Source organism: Magnolia sinica, chromosome 15, assembly GCF_029962835.1.
Source record: "Magnolia sinica isolate HGM2019 chromosome 15, MsV1, whole genome shotgun sequence".
Lineage (NCBI taxonomy): Eukaryota > Viridiplantae > Streptophyta > Magnoliopsida > Magnoliales > Magnoliaceae > Magnolia > Magnolia sinica.
Genome location: NC_080587.1, coordinates 53,487,163 through 53,511,279, shown reverse-complemented (window position 1 = coordinate 53,511,279; position 24,117 = coordinate 53,487,163). Strand labels below are relative to the sequence as shown.

Sequence of the window (24,117 nt, the reverse complement as noted above, 5' to 3'; positions counted from 1 at the left end):
GGCCCGCGTACACAAAGTTCGGCCCAAAAACAAGTTTAAGTTGGATGAAATGAGCCCCACTACATCAGCCCAATAACTAGCAATTTATGCGGGCAACCAAGGGCCCAATACCATCCTTACTCCAGCCCACAAGTCCATCAAAATGGTGGAAGTTAGCCCAATATATGGTTGGGCCAAGCTGGGACGTCCCAACCCACACTAGGCCTACTGGATGTTCCAAAAATCTGAACTAAGATGGGGTCCTCATGTGATCACTAAAGGTAACCCAAAAGGATGCACTGATTAAGCCCAAAGATTATAAGAAAATATAAGCATGCAACACGTACACAAGTTCTTAATATGGTGGCCCCGACAGCCAAATAAAGTCTTAACCATAAAGAAATACATTTAAGGCCCTTTGATAAACTTTTGGTCCGATTGACTTCCTGGACGTGCTAAAGTCCAGGAATTAATCAACTATGTGGAAACAATCTCATGAAAGCCAACAATATTCACAGGGAGCCCCAGCAGATAGAGGGTGTGTATATATCATGAAAAGATCAAGTGGGCCTGCTACTGGACTGAAAGTCTAGCAGTAATCCAAGGCAAAGAGTGCCTCCAATATCGGGCGATCCAAGGCTTGGATGGCCTGGACCAAACATGTGTTAAGGTAGGCTCCACATACATTCATATTGTTGCCTCAAATAAATGTCTTATGGTCTATGGTGGGCCTTAAACCACCCATAGAGAAACCCATAGCCCTACCTTAGGATCACCCAGGAGGACATCCAACCTTAACTGATTCCCAAGAGGTAGCCCGTCTCTAACCAAATACAAATCAAGGCCCAAGGCCTAACCCAATCATGGGCCTAGTGGGTAAACATACAAAGCCCATCTCATAAGCAATATGGTGGGCCCATAGGCAAGGTTTGGGCCCAACCATGAAGACCATAAAGCGACGTATTGTGGTGGGCCTAATGGGCAGCCCGATAATCCAACCATATGGGTTATTTTTATATTTAAAACAAGTAAGTTGGGCCTCACATCTAAGCCCAAGTATGGGTTTATTTTAATGGGCAAGCAAGGGCTCCACTACTTGAGTATTTTTGCCCATAAAACCCATCACAATAGTGTATTAAATATAGGCCTAAAGGTCAGGGGCCTACCAAGAAAGTTTCAAGTCAATAGGCCTAAGAAAACCCAACAAATAACTATGAAGACTAGTCCGATAAGATCCCAATTGGAATGGGCCTTAAATATGCACTAATTAAGCCCAAAATCTAATTAAAAATAAGGCAAGATATGTGTAATAATATCCCCAAATTTGGTGGACCATGCCGCCCCAAAACATTCATTTATGGGCAACAACTTTGGGCCTATTACCAAGGAAGCTACGGATCTCAGACGCGTTCGTGGGCTAGCCCCACTAACTCACTGCATCAACCTTCGAGTGTTTCTCCTGTATTGCAGCACCGCTGACCCGGTTGACGCGGAAGGGCGTTGACTTCGTCTGGAGTGATGCCTGCGAGGAGGCATTTACAAAGTTAAAAGACCGCCTCACGTCCGCTCTTGTTCTCACTCTTCCTGATGGGAGTGAGGGTTTTGTTGTTTTCACTGATGCCTCTGGAGTTGTCTTGGGTGTTGTACTAATGCAACATGGGAAGTCAGTGGCGTATACCTCGCGCCAGCTCAAGGTCCATGAGCTGAACTACCCCACCCATGATTTGGAGCTTGCAGCGGTCGTCTTTCCACTGAAGGTGTGGAGGCATTATCTATATGAGGTCAGGTTCGAGCTCTTCTCAGATCATAAGAGCTTGAAGTATCTATTTTTGCAGTCCAAGTTGAACCTACGTCAGAGGCGATGGATGGAGCTATTAAAGGACTATGATTTCGACCTTCCGTACGACCCGAGCAAGGCAAACATGGTGGCAGGTGCGCTTAGCCGTCAACCACGAGGCCTGGTGGCACAGATAATGGTGCGTGAGTGACAGATGCTCAAGGATGTTTCAGAGTTTGACTTTGAGTTCGGTCTGCAGTCTTCCATTGTTCAGCTTTCGAGCTTGTCGATTCAACCCTCTTTGGTGGCTAGGGTGATCAAGGCTCAGCAGACGGACGAGTCACTTTAAAAGCACCGAGTAGAGGCCGCATCCGTGGAGTAGTCAGACTAGCATATTGGTTTCGATGGTGGATTACACTTCAGAGGCCAATTGTGTGTCCCGGATGTGCCAGAGTTGCATCCTGATTTGACGATTCAACCCTCTTTGGTGGCTAGGGTGATCAAGGCTCAGCAGACGAACGAGTCACTTTAAAAGCAACGAGTAGAGGCCGCATCCGTGGAGTAGTCAGACTAGCATATTAGTTTCAATGGTGGATTACACTTCAGAGGCCAATTGTGTGTCCCAGATGTGCCAGAGTTGCATCCTGATTTGATGACCAAGGCACACCGATCGAGACTTATTATTCACCCAGGCTCCACGAAGATGTATCGTGATATGAGGTGGCAGTATTTTTGGCAGGGGATAAAGCGCCAGATTGCTAGTTTTGTGGCCGAGTGTGACACATGCCAGCGTGTCAAGGCCAATCACCAGAGACCCCCTAGTCCCTTACAGCCGTTGAGCGTTCTAGTGTGGAAGTGGGAGCATGTATCGACAGATTTCATCATTGGTTTGCCAATGACTCAGCGCGGTCACAATACCATTTGGGTTATCGTCGATCGTCTGACGAAGTCGGCTCATTTCATTCCGGTGCATGCTTCCTGGTCGATGGACCGGCTTGCAAAGGTGTTCATTGAGGAGATAGTGAGACTGCACGGCATCCCAGTTTCGATCGTTTCAGACCGAGACTCCAGATTCACGTCTCAGTTTTGGAGGAGTTTCCAGCAGGCGATGGGGGTCACTTTGCGTCTCAGCACCGCTTATCATCTGCAGACGGATGGGCAGACCAAAAGGGTCAACCAGATCCTTGAGGACATGCTCAGAGCTTGCGTGATTGACTTTGCGGGCAGTTGGGATGAGCATTTGCGCCTCGTCGAGTTCGCATACAACAACAGCTATCAGGCGACTATCGGCATGGCTCCTTTTGAGGCACTTTATGGTAAACCGTACAGATCTCCTAATTATTGGACCGAGGTTGGAGAGCGCCGTCTATTAGGTCCCGAGCTTGTGCAGCAGACGTCGAAGGCTATTGATGTTATCAGGCAGAAGATGCACACAGCTCGGAGCCGGCAAAAGAGTTTTGCTGATCGTCGGCGTCGACTCCTCGAGTTTCCAGTCGGGGACATGGTATATCTCAAGGTCTCACCTATGAAAGACGTGGTTCCCTTTGGTGTGAAGGGCAAGCTCGCCCCGAGATTTATTGGACCTTTTGAGATTACCAAGCGCATGAGCGCTATGGCCTATAGGCTTGCCTTACCTTCTGAGTTGTCCGCGATCCACGATATATTCCATATTTCTATGTTGCGAAAATGTGGGTCGGACACTATCCCTATGATTGATTGGCAGCAACTTGAGGTCCGTAGGGATGCTTCCTACATTGAGCAACTGATTCGTATTCTAGATCGGAAGGAGCAGGTCTTCAGGACCAAGATCATTCCCTTGGTGAAGGTACAATGGGGTCATCATTCGGAGGCTTAGGCGTCCTAGGAGCGCGAGGCCGAGATTAGAAAGCGTTATCCCCATTTGTTCGATGAGTGATTGCTTGCATTGCTTGTATTGCCTTCTCTTGTAATTGATGATTGATATATAGATATGATGATGTTTATGCATTTTCGTTGTTCTGGTTTTGTCAATTTCGAGGACAATTTTTTTGTTGATGGGGAGGATTGTAAGACCCAACCCGACTTTCTGCATGTGCCTGTGTGTGTGAGTATGCATTTCATTTCTTGTAGTCCCGCGGTCCTACTGGTCGAATTTCGACGACCAGCAACCCTTGGATTGTGTTAGCGGTCATTCTTGAGTCCAGTCATGTAGACCCAACTCAGATCGACCCGAGACCTATGTCATCTTGTTCGCATCGTCGCTGCAGTTCTAACGACGTGTCTTGTGCGTCCATCCGACTTATGGATCAAAAGTTATAAGCATTACATAGTATGGCCCTTGATCATGTGGCCCACTTTTGTGCAAATGCATGTGGACCACCTCCATGGCACAATTCCCCATGCACACCACACACACACTACACAATTCTATGGAATAACACCACCCACTCAACTCACTACCCAAGCCTAGTCTAAAACCTACAACATAGTAATCTCCTCCCATAGGCATCATTACTTTCTTACAAACTCATGATGGCTTTTCTCTCTCTCCTTATCTTTCCTTCCCTCTCATTTTTTCCCATAGCTAACAACTCCTCCATCTCCAACGTCCATTTTTTTCTCTCTTCTCCAGCCCCCTAACCCCCATCATACTCCCAATCCCTCCATTAAAACTAGATCTCCACCATTGAAATCCATTCCTTGCTCCAAGAGCTTCATGGAGTAGAAGTTTAGTAGTGAGATCGCAAGTGGGTAATTATGATCTTGCTGATTTGATTTTCTACCTTTAAATCTTCTTATTTCTTGTGTGGATCATATGGGACCCACCAATCCATGGTGGGGATCCCATTTGACCCTATGGATGTGGCCCTTTGGCCCATCCTACATGCATATCATGATACATGATGGGGTCATTCTCCATGGACCCCATCATGATGTATTGTATCATCCACTTCATTTCAAGGGCATCTAGACCCTAGAAGTCATGTTGGGATGGCATCCCAACCACCCATTCTAGTCATAGATCATGCATGCATTAGTTTAATGTTGCATGTTCAATTAACATAGTTGTATGGTTAAGATTGATTCTTCGGAGGGCCTATTAGTGGCGTAGCCCTACCCCATGGCTGGATTGCCTTTTTCTTCTTCTCTTTTCTCTGATGTGTGGATGATGATGTGTGTGTGGCCCACTTGGTGGGCCTAGGATGTCCCAAAAAAATCCAGCAAGGTGGGACGCCCCTACCACCCAACTCCATGATCCTTAGACACCTTAATCAGTGCATGCAAGTGTCCTAGTCTTACTCCATGATCTGGACATGTGGGGCCCACTAAGGAAGGCCACACACCCATTTTATTGCTGAGATTATTGAGATATAGGCTGATATGTCCAGCCATGTATTGCTGTCCAAAAATCTGGACTGTTGCATGGACTGTCATGTTCAATGTTTGGCATGGATTTTGGATCATGATTTCCACTATTTTCTTTATGATTATGGGGTGTAATGAGAAGGTGTGGACCCCACCTTGAGGTGTGGTGGGTCACACCTCAGATGGCCCATGAAATGGTACCCAAAAAGGGAGGCCCATAGGGGTGGGCGGTCCACCTTGTTGGGCTGTCCAGCCCACATGTATGGAGGGAAAACACAAACTTCAGCTTGGTTTCTCTGAGGGGTGGGCCACTTTTGTGGACCCCACCTTACTGTATTTTATGAAAAAAATACTAAACATCCATTTTCCCCCTCCTAGATGAAGTTTGGGCCCACCTTATTGGATAAACAATGCATGGACAACAACATTTCACCCTGGACAGATTGTAATTCTGAATTTAATTAAAATACTTATGAGTATCCAAAAATCATGAAAATTTACAGGGAGGTGGTCCACCCATGGTAGGACCCACCTACCAAATTTTAGGGTCAATGGACCCCTGTGCACACGGTGGCAAGGGCTGGACCGGCCCGCCACATTGGGACGTCCAGATTAACCAGATTTTCTGGATAGTCTGTTTTATTTAAATTAATTAAAATACTTCTGACGGTCCAAAAATCGTAAAATTTTGCAGAGGTGTGGCCCACCCATGGAAGGACCATCTTACAAATTTTCAGGGCCATCGGGCCCTTACACCGACCGTGGTGCGGCCCAACAGGCTGGGGCGTCCAGCCTTGGCTGACCTTCCAGGCCACTTTGTGGGCCCACCTTAATGTATTTTATATCCCACCATTCATCCATATGGGGTCCACAGGGGCAGTGATCATCCTCCCTCTGTAATTTTTTATTTTTGGGGCCCATTGGATGAGTTTTTGGACCAAATACCCAGTCCCGTAGGACTGCCCACCATGGGACGCTCAGCCCGTTGGGCTGCTGCTGGACGTCCAGTCCAGTAGCATGGCCCATCTGATTTGTGTGTTCAATCTACTCCCTTCATCTGGTGGACCCCCCTGTGACATGTATGGGTCACCGGGAATTAAAATAAACATATAAATTAATTAATTTCTGAAATTCCAACCCACCCGGAATTTGGCATTACTGGAAATTCAGAAATTAATTAATTTATATGTTTATTTTAATTCCCGGTGACCCATACATGTTACAGGGGGGGTCCACCAGATGAAGGGAGTAGATTGAACACAAATCAAATGGGCCGTGCTGCTGGACTGGACGTCCAGCAGCAGCCCAATGGGCTGGGCGTCCCATGGTGGGCAGTCCTACGGGCCTGGGTATTTGGTCCAAAAAACTCATCCAATGGGACCCAAAAATAGAAATTACAGAGGGATGATGATCACTGCCCCTATGGATGAATGGTGGAATATAAAATACATTAAAGTGGGCCCACAAAGTGGCCTGGACGGCCAGCCAAGGCTGGACGCCCCAGCTTGTGCATCCCAACCTGGTGGGCCACTTCATGCCGCACCATGGTTGGTTCAGGGGCCCGATGGCCCTAGAAATTTACAGGATGGTCCTTCCATGGGTGGGCCACACCTCCAAAAAATTTCATAATTTTTAGACAGTCTTTAATTAATTTAAATAAAACAGACTATCCAGAAAATGTGGTTAATCTGGGCGTCCCAATGTGGTGGGATGGTCAAGCCCTTTCCACGGTGTGCACAGGGGTTCGTTGACCCTAAAATTTGGTAGGTGGGTCCTACCATGGGTGGACCACCTCCCTGTAAATTTTCATGATTTTTGGATACTTAGAAATATTTTAATGAAATTCGGAATTACAATCTGTCCAAGGTGAAATGTTGTTGTCCATGCATTGTTTATCCAATAAGGTGGGCCCAAACTTCATCCAGGAGGGGGAAAATGGATGTTTAGTATTTTTTCATAAAATACAGTAAGGTGGGGTCCACAAAAGTGGCTCACCCCTTAGAGAAACCAAGCTGAAGTTTGTGTTTTTCCCTCCATACATGTGGGCTGGACTGCCCACCTCTATGGGCCTCCCTTTTTGGGTACCATTTCATAAGCCATCTAAGGTGTGACCCACCACACCTCAAGGTGGGGTCCACACATTCTCATTACACCTCATAATCATAAAGAAAATAGTGGAAATCATTATCCAAAATCCATGCCAAACATTGAACATGACAGTCCATGCAACAGTCCAGATTTTTGGACAGCAATACATGGCTGGACATATCAGCCTATATCTCAATAATCTCATCAATAAAATGGGTGTGGCCTTCCTTAGTGGGCCCCACATATGTCCAAATCATGGACTAAGACTAGGACACTTGCATGCACTGATTAAGGTGTCCAAGGATCATGGAGTTGGGTTGTAGGGGCGTCCCACCTTGCTGGATTTTTTTGGGATATCCTAGGCCCACCAAGTGGGCCACACACACATCATCATCCACACATCAGAAAAAAGAGAAGAAGAAAGAGGCAATCCGGCCATAGGGTAGGGCCCTGCCACTAATGGGCCCTCCCAAGAATCAATCTCAACCATACAACTATGTTAATTGAACATGCAACATTAAACTAATGCATGCATGATCTATGACTAGAATGGATTGTTGGGATGTCATCCCAACATGACTTCTAGGGTCTAGAGGCCCTTGAAATGAAGTGGATGATACAATACATCATGATGGGGTCCATGGAGAATGGCCACATCATATATCATGATATGCATGTAGGATGGCCACATCCATAGGGTCAAATGGGATCCCCACCATGGATTGGTGGGTCCCATATGATCCACACAAGAAAAAATAAAAAGATTTAAAGGTAGAAAATCAAATCAGCAAGATCATAGTTACCCACTTGCGATCTCACTCCCAAACTTCTACTCCATGAAGCTCTTGGAGCAAGAAATGGATTTCAATGGTGGAGATCTAGTTCTAATGGAGGGATTGGGAGTATGATGGGGGTTAGGGGGCTAGAGAAGAGAAAAAAGAAATGGACATTGGAGAGGGAGGAGTTGCTAGCTATGGGAAGAAAATAAGAGGGAAGGAAAGATAAGGAGAGAGAGAAAAGTCATCATGAGTTTGTAAGAAAGTAATGATGCCTATGGCAGGAGATTACTATGTTGTAAGTTTTACACTAGGCTTGGATAGTGAGTTGAGTGGGTGGTGTTATTCCATAGAATTGTGTAGTGTGTGTGGTGTGCATGGGGAATTGTGTCATGGAGGTGGTCCACATGCATTTGCACACATGATCAACGGTCATACTATGTAATGTTCATAACTTTTGATCCATAAGTCGGATGGAAGCACAAGACACGTTGGAACCGCAGCGACGATGCGAACAAAATGACATAGGTCTCGGGTCGATCCAAGTTGGGTCTACGTGACCAAACTCAAGGATGACCGTAAACATAATCCGAGAGTTGCAGGTCGTCGAAATTCGACCAGTAGGACCGCGGGACTACAAGAAATGAAATGCATACTCACACACACACAGGCACATGCAGAAACTCGGGTCGGGTCTTACAATAATGCCACAGATTGGTAGTGGTCAAGGTATTAAAAAACGGTTAGGTAATGGCCATTATGTAACGATAACGGTCTGGTTCTTTATGTGTTATGGGGTCGTAATGGCCCATTCCAAAAATACGGGACCGTAACCGTCCCATAACAGCTGTAATGGTTCATTGTCATAGTTGTAATGGCCCATTCCAAAAAATAAACCAATCTATTGTCCACAATCCAACATTTTGCTCAAAGCCTCAACCACCACCACAAAGAGGATAGGGGATAGGGGATCACCCTACCTCAGCCCCCTCGACCTTTGGAAGAAGCCTTTAGGTAACCCATTCACTAAAACTGAAAACCTGGAGGATCTTGTGCACTCCTTCATCCACCCTCTCCATTTATTTCCACAACCAATACTTCCTATCATGTAAACTAAAAAAATCCAATCAACATGATCATATGCCCTTTCAAGATCCAACTTGTATGTCATACACCCCAATTTCTGCTTATATCTAGCATCTAGGCACTCATGGGCAATGAGCACACTATCAATAATCTGTCTTCCTTTTATGAAAGCCCCTTGATTTTGTGAAATGATCCATTGAAGCACCCCTTTAAATCTGTGGCTAACACCTTGGCAAGAATTTTATAAATACTTCCAATTAGACTGATGGGCCCATAGCCTTTGAGGTTTTTCGTGCCCAAGATCTTTGGAATAAGAGCTATAAAAGATGCCCCTAGGACTTTGGACAACCTTCCCTTGGAGTAGAATTCACCCATAAAATCCAAAACATCCCTCTTAACTATATCCCGAAAGTTTTGGAAGAAAGATAAAGGGAACCCGTCTGGACCCAGCGCTTTCTCACCACCCAATTCATCCACAACTTTCTTGACTTCTACTTCAGAAAAAGGCTTCTCAAGAGAAACCTCCATCTCATGGGACAGATTTGAATTGTAAGTTATCCAAAGAAGATCTAATCCAGCCTTTGTCTACAAGCAAGTTTTCATAAAAACCGACGATCACATTACAAATTTCTTCTTTTTCATCAAACCTTTTGACCCCCATTATTTTTGTTTTTCTCTTGCAGTAAATTTATTTATTCAACCCTATATTACTAAAATCGACTAAATCCTGCTTATATTTGTGTTCAATTTGGCCATGTTTGTATAATTTTTCATCTTTTTTAATTTTTACTGATTTTTATATATCTTTTACCAATTTTCACTTTTTTTTTATAAAAAAATTTTAGTGTCGATTGTTCAAATACTTGTAAGTTTAGATCTACACATGCATGCACTAATTCAGCATTTTCCATTTCTTTTACCTCTCTCTCTTTGTTTTTTTAAAATGTAATTTCAGGTCATCTTTTAATGAATAGTGCTAGATTTATTTTTTTTTATTTTTTTTTCTTCAAATTTCTTAAGGGGAATGATGTCAAATGCTTAGGTATATGCATTAGTCGGATAAATCCCACAGATTGCATGAATTTCAGCCCATTTTAGAGGCATACAAGTAGTCCTTAACTAACCCGATACCATCCCAAATAAATGTACTTTTTTTCCTCAAATTTTTTAACAGAAATAGTGTCAAATGGCTAGGGATAGTGAGATGAATTCTACAGATTTCATGAATTTTGAGTTGTTTTAGGGGCATTTGATTTATTCTAAGCTCAACACTAGTCATTTGAATTTAATTTTAATTTTTTCCGTAAATTTGTTGAGAGAGAAATAGTGTCAAATGGTTAGGGACATGCATTAGTGGATGAGTTCCACAAGTAGCATGAATTTTAGACCATTTGAGGCATTCTAGTGGTCCTAAATCAACCCGGCACTATTCATATGAATTTATTATTTTTTTTTTCTCAAATATCTTTAGGGAAATAGTGCTAAATGGTTTAAGGATATGTATTAGTGGGATGAATTCCATAAACTACGTCAAGATTTCAAGCCATTCTGGGGGCATTCAAGTGATCCTAAATCAGATATACTATGGTTATCTATGCTAAAATGGTTATATAATTACCTCATCATTAAATTCATGCTCATATAATCTTATTTATGTTAAATCATTGATATTAGATATTTAAAAAATTAAATATAGAAATTTTGAAGTCAGATTGAGCCCTTAGGTCAACAAAATCATCAGGCAACTCAAGACAGCATTCTTACCAAAGAATGATCATTACACCTTCATAAAGATGTTCAAAACTAGAAAAGAATATATATTTGGAACCCTCTCATATTTTGGAATTTTTCAATATTTTTTCAGATTTTTTTATTTAAAAAAAAACGACCATTATAGCTCGCAATGTAGCGGCCGAACGGCCAACCATTACCATTATTGAATACCATGGTAGTGGTGGATCAATAGTATACTAAAGGCATGGCAGTTATTCTGAAGGGTGTTCTATGTACAACTACAAGATGGCTTTCATATACTTCCGGTAAATAACAATCAACCGCCTCAGTGATTCTTGAAGACAACATTTATTTTTTTACTTTTGTGAAACTATAAATAATCTAATATGCATACGTAACCTTCGAATGTTTTATGCATCAGTATGATGGTTTTATTCATTTCTTCGGTTTTGGGGAATAAAAGGATCAAGAAAATTCTCTAACAGCACGATTTTTGGCATATGTTTGAGTATAACTATTCGAAAAGCAGATATGGATATTCTGAATATTATGTTGGAGAAATGCACAAGTTCTCTCAGAGCACTGTTATAGAGCTCCTAATTGCCTTAGGACACTTAGAAAGTCCAATCCATTAATCTGGACTGTTCATCAGCTCCAACACGCATTTCATGGGCTTCCAAGGAAATATCGCACTCATGTGACAAGTATTAAATATTTGATGAATGGCCTTAAACATGGACAGTCAAGATCATTTACACAAATAGGTCCGATCAACAATTTGATCCACCATTTGTTAGGGACCATGACGTATTGCCCATGTTTCTAAAGAATCACTTTTGTGAGACAATCGTAACCATCCCATCCATGTGGCTTGGAAAAGCTTATAGAAACTAAGGTGTTGTTTGGTAAACTGAAACATAAGGTTTGAAAATTAATTTAGCTGCTGAAAGCTTAAACTACTGAATTTACGTACTTATTAAGTATTGAAAAATCCATTTGGTAATTTGTCTGAAAAAAGTTCTGATATCTGAAAATAAGTATTTTTTTTTTTTTCACAAAAACCTGTTTGGTAAAAACAACCCACAAATGTCTGAAAATTGGCAATTTGTCATATTTGCCCCTATCTCAATTTCTATCTTTTGGAAAATATGAAACAAAACATGCTATTGGCTTGCCACCGAATTTGGCACACCTATGCCCCCATCCACATACATATCTAAAACATGATCTCTCAATTAATTGACTATGTGCTATACTCTTCTTGATAGAATAATGGTAACCCTTGGATGATATTAAGCATCAGGTACTATTGAATTAAATAAACATATGAAAGTGTTGAATGCAAAGTTCTTAGGCATATTGGTGGATGTCCCATCAGAACAATGCTTCTCATCATTAGATCATGGGTCCCACTTGTACAAATGACACTGTTATCTCGGCCCAATATTATACTGTAACCTCTTAATGCATGTAGGCCACCATAGGAAACAATGGTCATTGACTGTTAAAAACTTTTTGTGCACCACAAAAGTTTTGGATCATGCTAAATGTTTAGTGGCATGAACCTAAGAAGGCAGATTGAAGGCTCAAATGGACCACACCACAGGAAGTAGTGGAGATTGAATTCCTACGGTTGAAAACTTCCTGAGGCCTACCGTGATGTTTATTTGCCATCCAACTTATCCATATGGTCACATAGACGTGTATGAAGGGGAAAAAAAATATCAGCTTGATCCAAAACTTTAGAGCCCCCAAGAAGTTTTCAATGGTAAGCTTTCAATCACCACCAGTGTTCGCAATATCGATACTATCGGCCGATATTATCGATATCGCAGTCCAACGATACGAAACTCGTCGGAAGAAACTAAGAAATTTTTTATTGTGCATAAATGTTCCGAAAAATTCGGAAAAAATTTTTTTAAAAAAAATAGGGAAACTTTCAACGGGGTGGATTTCCGTACCTGTAGAAGAGATTTCCCTGATTGGAAGCTGCATGTGGTGGGCCATTCAAATCGAAGCTCGCCATTCGTAGGTTAGGGTAAAGAAAATCTCCGATTCCCTTTTTATTCTTTCTTCGAATAGATTTTTACTTGAAAATGGAAGTGATTTTGGAAGAAAATCTGAAAAAAAAAAAAAAATCAGAGAAATCTGGAGATTTGGGGAGAGAATTCCAGGGTTTTAGGGTTCCTGAAGGCCGGAACCCTCTCTACAATAAAAAATGGCTTCCAAGCCCTTTTTTATTGGGCTAAATGCGCGCGCATGAAGTATCTGTGTTGGGATGATAGGTGGGGCCCACCGTGTTGTTTGTGAGAAATCCACCATGTCCATCTGTTCTGCGAGCTCGTTTTAAGACATGTGACCAAAAATGAGGTTGATCAAAAGCTCAGGCGGGCCGCACGAGAGGAAACAATAGGGATTTGGTGACTACCGTTGAAACATTTTTATGGCCACAACAGTTTCATATCAGGATAATTTTTTCATTTTTTCACTTCATCCCAATGGGAATGACCTTATAAACGGTTTGGATGGCATATAAACATCAAGGTGGAGCCCATGAAAGTTTCAACAGTAGGAAACTCTTTCCCCAGTTTCCCTCTCGCATGGCCCACTTGATTTTTGGATCCACCTCATTTTCGGTCGAATATCCTAAAATGAGCTTGTAGAATGGATGGACGGGGTGGATTTCTGAAAAACTTCACAATGGCCCCATCTAGTATCCCAGAGGAGGAACTTCTTGCAAAAGCCTTTCGCAGGAAGACGCATCCTCACCTACGCATCTATGCACGTGCACACCTTTGCACACATGTCATGGGCCTCCAATATGAACAGTCCATGTGATGCGGCATCTCATGAAACTCACAAGAACCAATTTTCACCTTGATATAAAACTCTAGTGAGCCATAGCAAAGAAAGAAGCAAATCAAGGGAGTAAATTGTTTTCTTTTTCCATGGCCAACCAAAGTTTTTGATCAAAGTAAAAGTTGGGACAGAAGGGTTTCATGGGGTGCTGAATCACGTGGACCGTTCAGATTTTGGAATAATATCACGTATGATGAATTATCAAAAAGTTCTCATGATTACTCGTGCGCAACTGAGCATTTGGGTTGGCAGGAAATCCACGTCCGGCACAGATTGGGAGCCGGAGACAGATGGCGGTCCTGTCAGGGGCTCTATGTGGCCCACCATGATATATGTGTTTTATCTACACCGTCCATCCATTTTTATAGGTCATTTTAGGGCATGATCCCAAAATGTAGCCAGATATGAGGCTCAAATGGACCACAACAAAGAAAACAATGGTTTCAATGGTGGTGTCATTATTCCCACTATTTTGCCATGATGTGGTCCACTTGATCTCTAGATCTGCCCCATTTTTTGGCTCATGCTTTAAAATTATCCAAAAAAATGAATGGACGGCATGGATACAATGGATGGAGCCCACACAATCTGCCTCTTTTTTTGAGCTAAGACCAATAAAAAAGTAAAGACGTGCTGGTGAGATCCGGACTCACCCAAGACGGTGCAGCCTTTAATGCGGGCCACCTTAATGCATACATTCTCTATCCCTGTCATTCATCCGTTTTTTCCAATCATTTTAGTGTATTATCAAAAAAAAAAAAAAAAAAAAATGAAGTACATCCAATTATCAAGTGAACCATACTAAAGGAAAAAGTTGAGTGGTGATTGACTATTAATGGGCTACAAAAGTTTTGGATCGATCATATATTTGTTTTTTCCTTTCATCCAGGCTTATGTGAACTTATCAACATATTGGATGGTAAATAATACTACAAAAACATTAAGGTGAGCCGTACGAAGGTTTTAATGATAGGGACTTTAATCAATACTCTTTCTTATGGCATAGTCCACTAGATAATTGGATCTGCTTCATTTTTGGGATGGTACCGTAAATTAAGGTGGCAAAATAGATGGACGGTGTGGATATACATGTCTTAATACATTTATAAATGTTATGCATTATATTTGAATATAATTGTCTTAGTTCAATCAGGCAACGCAAACTTGAGATCCTATACAAAGGAAACATATTGTGTGCACTTGTTTTTAAGATGTTATGATTTAAAAGTGTGTATTAATATCTTTTTTAAGAATACCTGAAGTTTCATTGAAAAATTGAATCATTTTTCCAATGTTTCTCCATGTTTCCCAAAAACCGCAATAAATTATGCGATACAAACGATATATCCCGTGCGATAACCGATATGTATTTGTATCCCAAGGGTGCGATACATTGCACGATACCAATATTTCGAACACTGATCACCACCACTTCTTGGTGTGATCCACTTGAGCCTTCAATCTGCCTCATTTTTTCACTCATGCCGTAAAATTATTTGTCAAAATGGATGGACGTCGTGGATAAAACATATACATCATGGTGGGCCCCACAGATCCCTTGACAAATACCATCCGTCTTTAGCTAACCAATCCACGGATTGCCTATGACTCTGTCACATAGATATTCTGGTGCTCGGGGCTGTGTGGAGCCCACAGAGATGTACATGACAAATCGACTTTGTCCATCTAATTTGCAAGTCCACAATAGGACAGGAGTTTAAAATTCAGGAAGATCCAAAACTTGTGTGAGCCATACCACACAAAACAATGGGGATTGAATGCCTAGGGTGACAACACTATGATATTTGATCTATATTGTTTTTGGGTTTGTATCCTATAATGATCTAAAAACATGGATGGAAGGTGTGGATCTAAGTAATACATCAACGTGGGGCCCACGTAAATTTCATACTTCAAGAAATTTTGTCGCTTGTTGCGTGGTGTAGGGGAGTGGATTAAGTGAGACCCCGGCCTCACCCAAGACAGTGCAACCCGTACTGTGGGGCTCACCTTGATGTGTGTATTCTGTATCTACTCCATCCATCTGTTTTTTGATATCACTTTATAGCATGATACCAAAAATTAAGAAGATCCAATTATCAAGTGGACCATACTCCAAGAAACAATGGTGATTGAGCACCCTACCATTAAAAACTCTGAAGGCTCACCATACTCCAACAAACAATGGTGATTGAACACCCTACCCTTAAAAACTCTTAGGGCTCACCTTAATGTTTCAGTAGTTTTTATTGGTCATCCAATCTGTTGATAAGTTCACATAAGCCTGGATGAAGAGTAAAGACAAATATAAGCTTGATCCAAAACTTATGTGGCCCATTAATGGTCAATCGCCACAGTTTCCCATGGTATGGTCCACCTAATAGTTGGATCTGCTTCAACTTTTGGATAATGCCCTAAAGTGATCTAGAAAATATGATGGACAGAGTGGATACAGAATACACATGTCAAGTTGAGCACCACAGTAAGGGCCACACTATCATGGGTGATGCCGGGGTCTCACCTAATCCGCTCCCATGGTGCAGCACATTCTAGGTCGAGAGAAGAAAATCGGAAGTATTGACATGTGGAACTTCCGTGGGACCCATCATGACGTATGTATCAGATCCACATTGTCCATCCATTTTTTTCATAAAATGGAATGAGACAAAAAACGAGGAAGATCCAAGGCTCGAATGGGCCACACTACAGAAATACTAAGAATTAGACGCCTACTATTGAAAACTTCTTGGGGCCACAGATGGCTCCGATCAAGTTGATGTGTGTTTTCCCTTCATCTAGGTCCGTGTGACCTTATGAAGAGATTAGATGAAAATAAACCTCACAGTGGACCCTAGGAAGGTTTCAATGGTAGTCATTCAATCCCCACTGCTTTATATGGTGTGGTCCAATTGAGCTTTGGATGTGCCTTATTTTTTGGGATCATGCCCTATAATGATCTGTAAAAATTGATGGACGGTGTGGATCTAAAACATAAATCATTGTGGGGCCCAAAGTTCCACACGTTAAAAGTCATGTGTAGCACGTAAATGATTTGGGAGAGAGAAATCTGGTGTATCTAGTTAGCTTGAGTCATCGGCCATGACATGGACCAATGAGAAGTGACCCCACTCTATCTTAAGGGTAATATTGTCATTTTTAAAAGTTGACAGGGATATTTTGGTCAAAATTCAACAAAAAAATAAATAAATTAGGGAAATGACTTACCGCATTCCGCAAGTTTCTAAGCCAACTTGTGGTGGCTGAAAAAAAATTCCTTAAATTATAAGTGATTTTTCCAATTAAGCACCAAATGTCTTTTGGTTACCAAATGGTTTGAATTACCAAAATCACTGAAAATAGCATTTTTCAGTGATAAGTTACGAAATTAAGTTTTACCAAATGCACCCTAAGGCCAAATCAAGTATGGAGTAAGATCTGAACAGATGCAACTAGAAGCAGTATAACTCAAAGCACCGGAGCATTTCTCATTGTGTTGTTCTATGAATAAAAGATGATGTTTCTTTTCATTTTCTGACAGGAAGCAATCATGGTCTCCAACAGTGCAGTTCATGATATGGAACATTAACCAAGATTTTGCAGCTATAATTCACCTCAGCTGAAAAATCCAATTAGAAGGGAAAAAGAAGAAGAAGAAGAAGAAGAAGAACAACAACAACAACAACAAGAAATAGTTCATACCTCGGATACCAGGCGGTTATTTTTATATGACTTCCAAGGTTGAGGTTCCAATATAAGAATGCCTCCCTAGTCATTCAAAAAATAATGTTTTAACATGCTTCATTTTAAACCATAGAAAAGAGAAAGTAATCCATACAGGTGGGTTGAACTTGACTGGGCTGGCCCAAGCGCTCACAAGTCCAGCACATTGGATTATGCCAGGGCATAGGTAGAACCTGGGCCTGAGTTTTAGGCAAGACAACTAATTGGGGAACACTTGGGCTTGCATCTGCCTAAAGGCCCAACAAGGCTAGCTTGACCAGATTTATTTAACATTAGTGGGCTGAGCTTTTGGCTCGTGGACCTGACCCAAGCCCAATTACTTAGCTCACAGGCTCAGCCGGCCAGGGCATGGACTCAAATTCTCGCTTCATGATCTGGACCTGGACATGCTTTTGGCCTGGCCCATCCTGTTACAGAAACACCTCAACAGTATCCCATTTTCATAATGAATACAACCATGAGATCCCATTTTCATAAACTCTAGGAAGTACCGGTCGAAGAAGTCTCCAAATCTTCACAAATAAAGTAATCAATCCATCATCGCCCCAGTTCAGATGGATCCACTTTGTTACGCTCAAACTGCAAAAAAGAGGAAATCCATTTTAGCAACCTGGCACACAAGTAAAGGCAAGAATAAGGCATCAATAAGAACAGCTCCTGTATTTAATTTCCATTTTAACTAATTGAACCTACATAATCATTTGGACCATCCTCTAGACCTTCCAAAAAAAAAATTTGTAATGTGGGGCTAACCTTTTTGTTATCCGCATCATCTATATGGCCAGCCATCTTGGATGGGAATACCCAATGTCTTACCCACCCAACGATCTTACCTATCCAATTGGGCCCCTTTAAAATGTGATCCATTATTTCTAATCGTCCAATTTAATCACATGGCTAGAATCACCTAATAGGCAAGACATTGACATGTGATGACCTAATCCTAGATGTATGTATAATCAGGTTAAAGAATGTTCAAATAAATATACAAATCAACTAACCATTTCCAATCAAAGGGATAAGGTAAATCTCAACACAAATATGAGGTCATTCTGTCAGGATCATGCCCCTTACATAAAATTGCGTAAACAGTAAAAAAGGGAGGACCTTGGGATATGAGGATATCCCAAATCTAGTATAAGTCAGCCCACGGTCAAGTTTGAATCTGATTCCACTGACTAACCATCCCTCTTTTCCGTTCAAACTAGAATGGGGATATCCGGAGAAGAACGAAAGGGGTGAAGAATGAAGAGTTCGAAATGAAGAAAGTACAAGTCCTTTTGTCGTCAAAAGAAAAGGAGAATGATTCATAGCTTTTCTTGCACCTCGAAAATCTAGAAAGAATGAAATCTTAAATCGGGGTGGAATCCTCAACACCCAAGAGCTAATCCTGAAATCATAATCTCTTGAATAAAGAGGAAGAAAAGATACGAATTTCTATTCATTCAATAATAATGAAAATGGGGTTTCTCACAAAGTATATATAAGTTATAGAAAAAATAAAAGTGCACTAAAGCCCCTGAAAACAACCAAAATAACAAAAAGACGCAAAAAATAAAGAAAGTGTAATAAAGCCCCTGAAACAAGAAAAAAAGAACAAAAACGCCTAAAACTAAAACACCCGTGTGGTAGGGTGTGAAATCCGACCCATGGATGGTCAAGGTGCGGCCATGCCGCTCCTGCACTCGTAGCGCGTCAGAAAATAAGTCCTATGGACTCAATGTCCATCCACATCAACTCCTCCGCTCTGGTACTCTGTCGGCAATGCCTCCTTCTTTGGTACACTCTAAAGGGTACACCACTGATGTCCGCATCACATTGGAGCATGACTCTACTCATGATAGGGCCCACCAGATCAGCAACTTAGGTTACTGAAAGGTGGGCCCTATCTATATCATGGTCAGGTTGAACAAAAAACGCCATTTCTAAGAACAAGCTGAGAGAATACCTCAACAAAGAAATACCAAGAATAGTTCAAAAGGCAAGCGAGGAATTGAAAACCTTGGAAAATCATTGTCGAGTTGAACAAATAACACCATTTCTAAGAACAAACTGAGAAAATACCTCTCAACAAAGAAATACTCAGAATAACAGTTCAAAAGGCAAGCAACGAATTCAAAACCTAGGATCTAAGCCAACAAACTTACCAAAGAATTGTGTTATACTTCTCCCAGCACGCATTCATGCTCTTGATGATATTCTCCGTTTGAAATGAAACTCTTTCAAGTAGAGTGTGCTCCTTCAACGGACTAGGTTCTTTTGGAAGATCCACTGCTACCTCACCTAAAGATGCACAAGTATTTTGGTCCAAGCCATTTACTCTCTCCAAAAGATCTGGTGTGCTGGCATTGACAGATTTGCCACTGGCATTTTCCATTCTAGCTATCCTTCTAAGGTTCCAATTCGCATTCTCAACTAAACCTGCAAAACGAAATATAACCATCTCAGGCATTTTTAGCCGCAAAACAGAGAATTGCTGGCACTGAATTAGAAATAAATGTCTTTAGCGGAAACCACCTTTCTTTCATCTCAATAAACAGAAGACTCAATGCCCAAAACACATTGCCTGGCAGACCAACCTGCTAGAACTGTAAGCTCATGTTAATTTTATGCCACAGATTGCTTAAAGCATATGAGGTCTGAACAACACAAGCCATCTTCTTGGACTCAACAGTTATGAATAGTATGAATAAATGTTTAAGAAGTAGGTTTGGTCTCATAGCTTTTCCATGGATCTGGACAATTCTACTCAAGCAAGCTGAATGGGTTGATGAATTTAATGTAGAGGTCAACCAAAATAATATGAAAAATATGTAACAAATCAGTTAAAAATGAAATTGTAGGAGCCTATAGGCTAAAAAAAGTTATATTAGTAGGCATGGAAATTGACAAGCCTAATTTTAGGCCCATATTTTAAACTGATTGGCTGTACCTATTCAAAATTTGGGTTTCCTCGACCAAGGCTCTGCCCATTGCCAGACCTGCATATAAGGTTCAGACCAACACAGATCTTGTTCGAAGTGAACTTTGTAGGTTTGACTTGACAAGAGCCATGTAGAGAAGAGTAGAGGAGAAAGGATGTGGATAACTGAGGAGAACATAATGCAAAGAGAAAATGATGCTTTCTAGAGTTCATGTGAAGAGAGAATAGGATTGAAAATCTCTGAACAAAAATGAACAAAATGGCACAAAAAGATTGGAAAAGGAACCTGGAACCTCAGCTAACTGTAACAATACAAGAAGTTTCGGCCTTTCAGCTCAACTGAAACAAATGATAACTGCAAGTTTTAGGATATTAGCATTCAGTTGACTCCATGAGTTGGAGATCTTTCAGTTTGTGAACACTGATATGCAAATCTTGAAGAATTGTTAAGGTAAAAGACGAAAACAATTTCTTCAGTTCAAAAAGTTACAGTTGATTATGTTTTAGTGAACAACTGTAGCAAAGATACATTTATAGACCAAAACATTAAAGAAAACTGTTATGGCTATTCTCTGCCAGTGTATTAGGTGCATTGATCCTTCATATCTACACAGTATGATTATCTACCAACAAATTCCTCAATGTAAGTATGAGCACAATTCATAAGGCCCTCACTAGCTAATCAAAAGAAGACACATCAACTGCATGATGTATGTAATGTATCACTAGAAGTGTAATTGGGATAAGGCTTAGATGATGATGATGAGTGTTGGAACCCTGCTCCAACTATGAACTGCATCCATATTTACTGCACAGAGAGAGAGAGAGAGAGAGAGAGAGAGAGAGAGAGAGAGAGAGAGAGAGTTTTTGAAATCCATTGAGATTATGGAGACTGGCAATCCAGGAATTTTTTTTTAAGGGTATGATCCAGGGTTTTTTATGCATGGAAAGTTATGGTAGAGTGGGTAGAAAACAAAATGAATAGGCACCACAATTCATGAACAAGAAGCACAAAACAAGAATGAACATTTTCAAACAGATTCCTTTCATCTCATCATCGCAACCCTGCCTCGGCTATTTGAGGTCGTCTTCTTTTCTCATGATTGCTTGGCAAAAGTTTTACAACGGCTACCTCCTTGACATCAACCCTTATCCTTTAGCCAGGCATGGGACTGGATGGAGCATCACTATAAGGCGGAGTCAATATGCAAAATAATTCTTTTTAGTTGTTTAAAGTAATCATTTAATGGTGCTTATCATTACCCTTAATATTGACCCAAGCAGAAAGACATTTCAACATCATGAACCATAAGTTAAAACTAGTAAAACCCCTGAAGATAAGAGCAGCTTCCCACGTGTGTGATAAGATTTGTGCTGCTAGCGTCTGCGTATTGTGTTTGTGAGCCTGCTGGCCTGGTCTGTTTTGATGTTCTAGTGTTGCTCTCAATTCCCAGTTTTCGAGGTTTTGTTTAATCCCCATAAGGTAGTTCTCCCCTCCAAACTGCGAGTCTCAAAGACTTGGCAGAATCCTACACCCTCACTTCCATCCCATCCAATTATGCCTACTCTTCACCCGAAGCCATCCATCTCACCGATCCCGTTCTCTCACAAGAAATCCCCACCATCGATCTCTCTTTGCTAACGAAAGGAACTCCAGATCAACGGTCCCAGATCGTCCGAGATCTTGGTCAAGCATGCAGGGAGTGGGGCTTCTTCATGGTAAAAATTAAATGCAAGTAGATGAAAACGTTGCCTTTTTTCATCCTATTTTTTTAATATATATATTTTTTAAAGGTGATAAATCATGGGGTGGAGGAGAGCCTGAGGGCGCGGATGCTCGACTCGTGTTAGGCTTTCTTTGATTTATCAGAATCAGAGAAGAGGGAGTATGCAGGGAAACATGTGTTGGATCCCATACGGTGCGGGACGAGCTTCAATCCAACAGTGGATACGGTGTTGTACTGGAGGGATTATCTTATGGTGTTTGTGCATCCCGCCTTTCATTCGCCCGACAAGCCGGCTGGTTTCAGGTGCGTTACGATACGTCAGACGAAATATCGGGACGTGGTCTCATCATCAAAACTGAAATAGCTGGGCTTCTTTGGAATTGAGGAATGAGAAGCTTTGGTCATGGTTCATCACCATTTACCATCGTAGTGCACACCTCGCCCTATCCGGTGTGCCACATCGACTGTCTGGCGTGCCACCTCGCCCTGTCCGGCATGCTCGAACTCGGCCTAGCCAAGCACGAGCTGCTGTTCCGAGCTCGAAGGCCGAGCCAAGCCGAGCACGAGTTGGGACTCGAGCAGTCTGAGTCGAGCACGAGCTGGGCAAAGCTCGACTCGGCTCGACTATTGTACACCTCTAGTAGCCAGTGTTCGAGTTGTCGGTATCGCTACAAGTTTCGCTGACTGGAGATAAAGATATAATATTATTATCGCCAATAACCGGAAATGCGAAGAAAAATGGCGAATAATGGGGAAAATGATGGAATTTTTCAGTAAAACTTCAGGGCATGCCTAAATACACATATTTGCATATTTAGGAATAAAAGAATTACAAAACAATGCATTAAACAATAAGTTTTCATTTAATCGGGCCTAAAAAGCATGGGACGTCGTAAGAAATCACTCCAATTGTAATCAAAATGAGTTCATATAATACAAATGCAGCTAGCATATAATACTTAAGACATGTAAAAGTTAATGAACTAAAAAAGTATACCTTTCTTGGGACATGGAATCTATATATTGGTATACTTGGTGATTGATGGCTTACATATGGCACTTGTCTGACATATTAACACATCCATCCAGTTTTCCAGATCATTTTATGGTATAAGCCCAAAAAATAGATAGATCGAAATCTCAAGTGGACCACATCACAGGAAACAATGTTGATTGAATGCACACCATTAAAAACTTCTCAAGGGCCACAAGTTTTGTATCAAACTAGTTTGTATAACCTAATCAACAGGTTGGATGTCAAATAAACATTACACTGAACCATGGGAGGTTTTTAATGGTGGACATTCAATCGCTACCATTTCTTGTGGGGTGGTCCACCTGAGATTTATCTATGCCTCATGTTTTGTATCAAGATCTAAAATGATATGAAAAAATGGATGGACAGCGTGGATCAAATAAATACATCATGATTAGGCCCACAAAGCACCAACCACTAGCCATGTAGCTAGTGGCAACGTCACTAGCCAAATCACGTCCTGGTGGTGTAAGGACTTTGTGGTACCCACCGCATGGCATGTGTTTTATCATGTTGTGAATCAACCCCATTCATCCATTTTAGCATATCATTTTATTACATGGTCCCAAAAATGTAGTTCCAAATCTCAAGTGGACCACACCAAAGGAAACAGTAGTGATTAAATCCTACCATTAAAAACTTCTTGGGTGTCACAAAAAGTTTTCGATCAAGCTAATAATTGTGTTTTCGATTCATCCAAGTCTGTGTGGCCTAATCAAGAGGTTGGATGGCAAAAAACATTACAATGGCCTTTAGGAGATTTTTAATGGTGGGTGTTTAATCACCACTGCTTCCTTTGGTGTGGTCCACTTGAGATGCGGATCTGCCACATTTTTGGGCTCATGCCCTAAAATTATCTGGCAAAATAAATGAATGGCATTGATAAAATATATCACATCATAATGACCCCACATAGCATCGAGCCACCCACCCTTAAGACCCAAAGAAGTTGGAAGTGGAAAGTGGATTGCGCTAAATTAGTACGCTGAGTGGACCGAGTCAACTCTATGGGGCCCATTGATTTATATACTTTTATCCACTCCATC

General features: G+C 41.4%; 1 protein-coding gene across 3 annotated transcripts in view; it reads right to left on the bottom strand.

Annotated features, from left to right (window-relative positions):
* The window catches only part of LOC131227548 (probable RNA methyltransferase At5g51130), a 51,733-nt gene that overhangs the window by 6,096 nt on the left and 21,520 nt on the right, over positions 1 to 24,117 (bottom strand). For all 3 annotated transcript variants that reach the window (XM_058223347.1, XM_058223349.1, XM_058223350.1), the window contains 3 exons: positions 19,533 to 19,806; positions 17,877 to 17,964; positions 17,344 to 17,409 (listed from right to left, as the gene is read on the bottom strand). In XM_058223347.1, the coding sequence (XP_058079330.1) occupies positions 17,344 to 17,409; positions 17,877 to 17,964; positions 19,533 to 19,806 (428 nt within the window). The remainder of the gene's footprint in view (positions 1 to 17,343; positions 17,410 to 17,876; positions 17,965 to 19,532; positions 19,807 to 24,117) is intronic.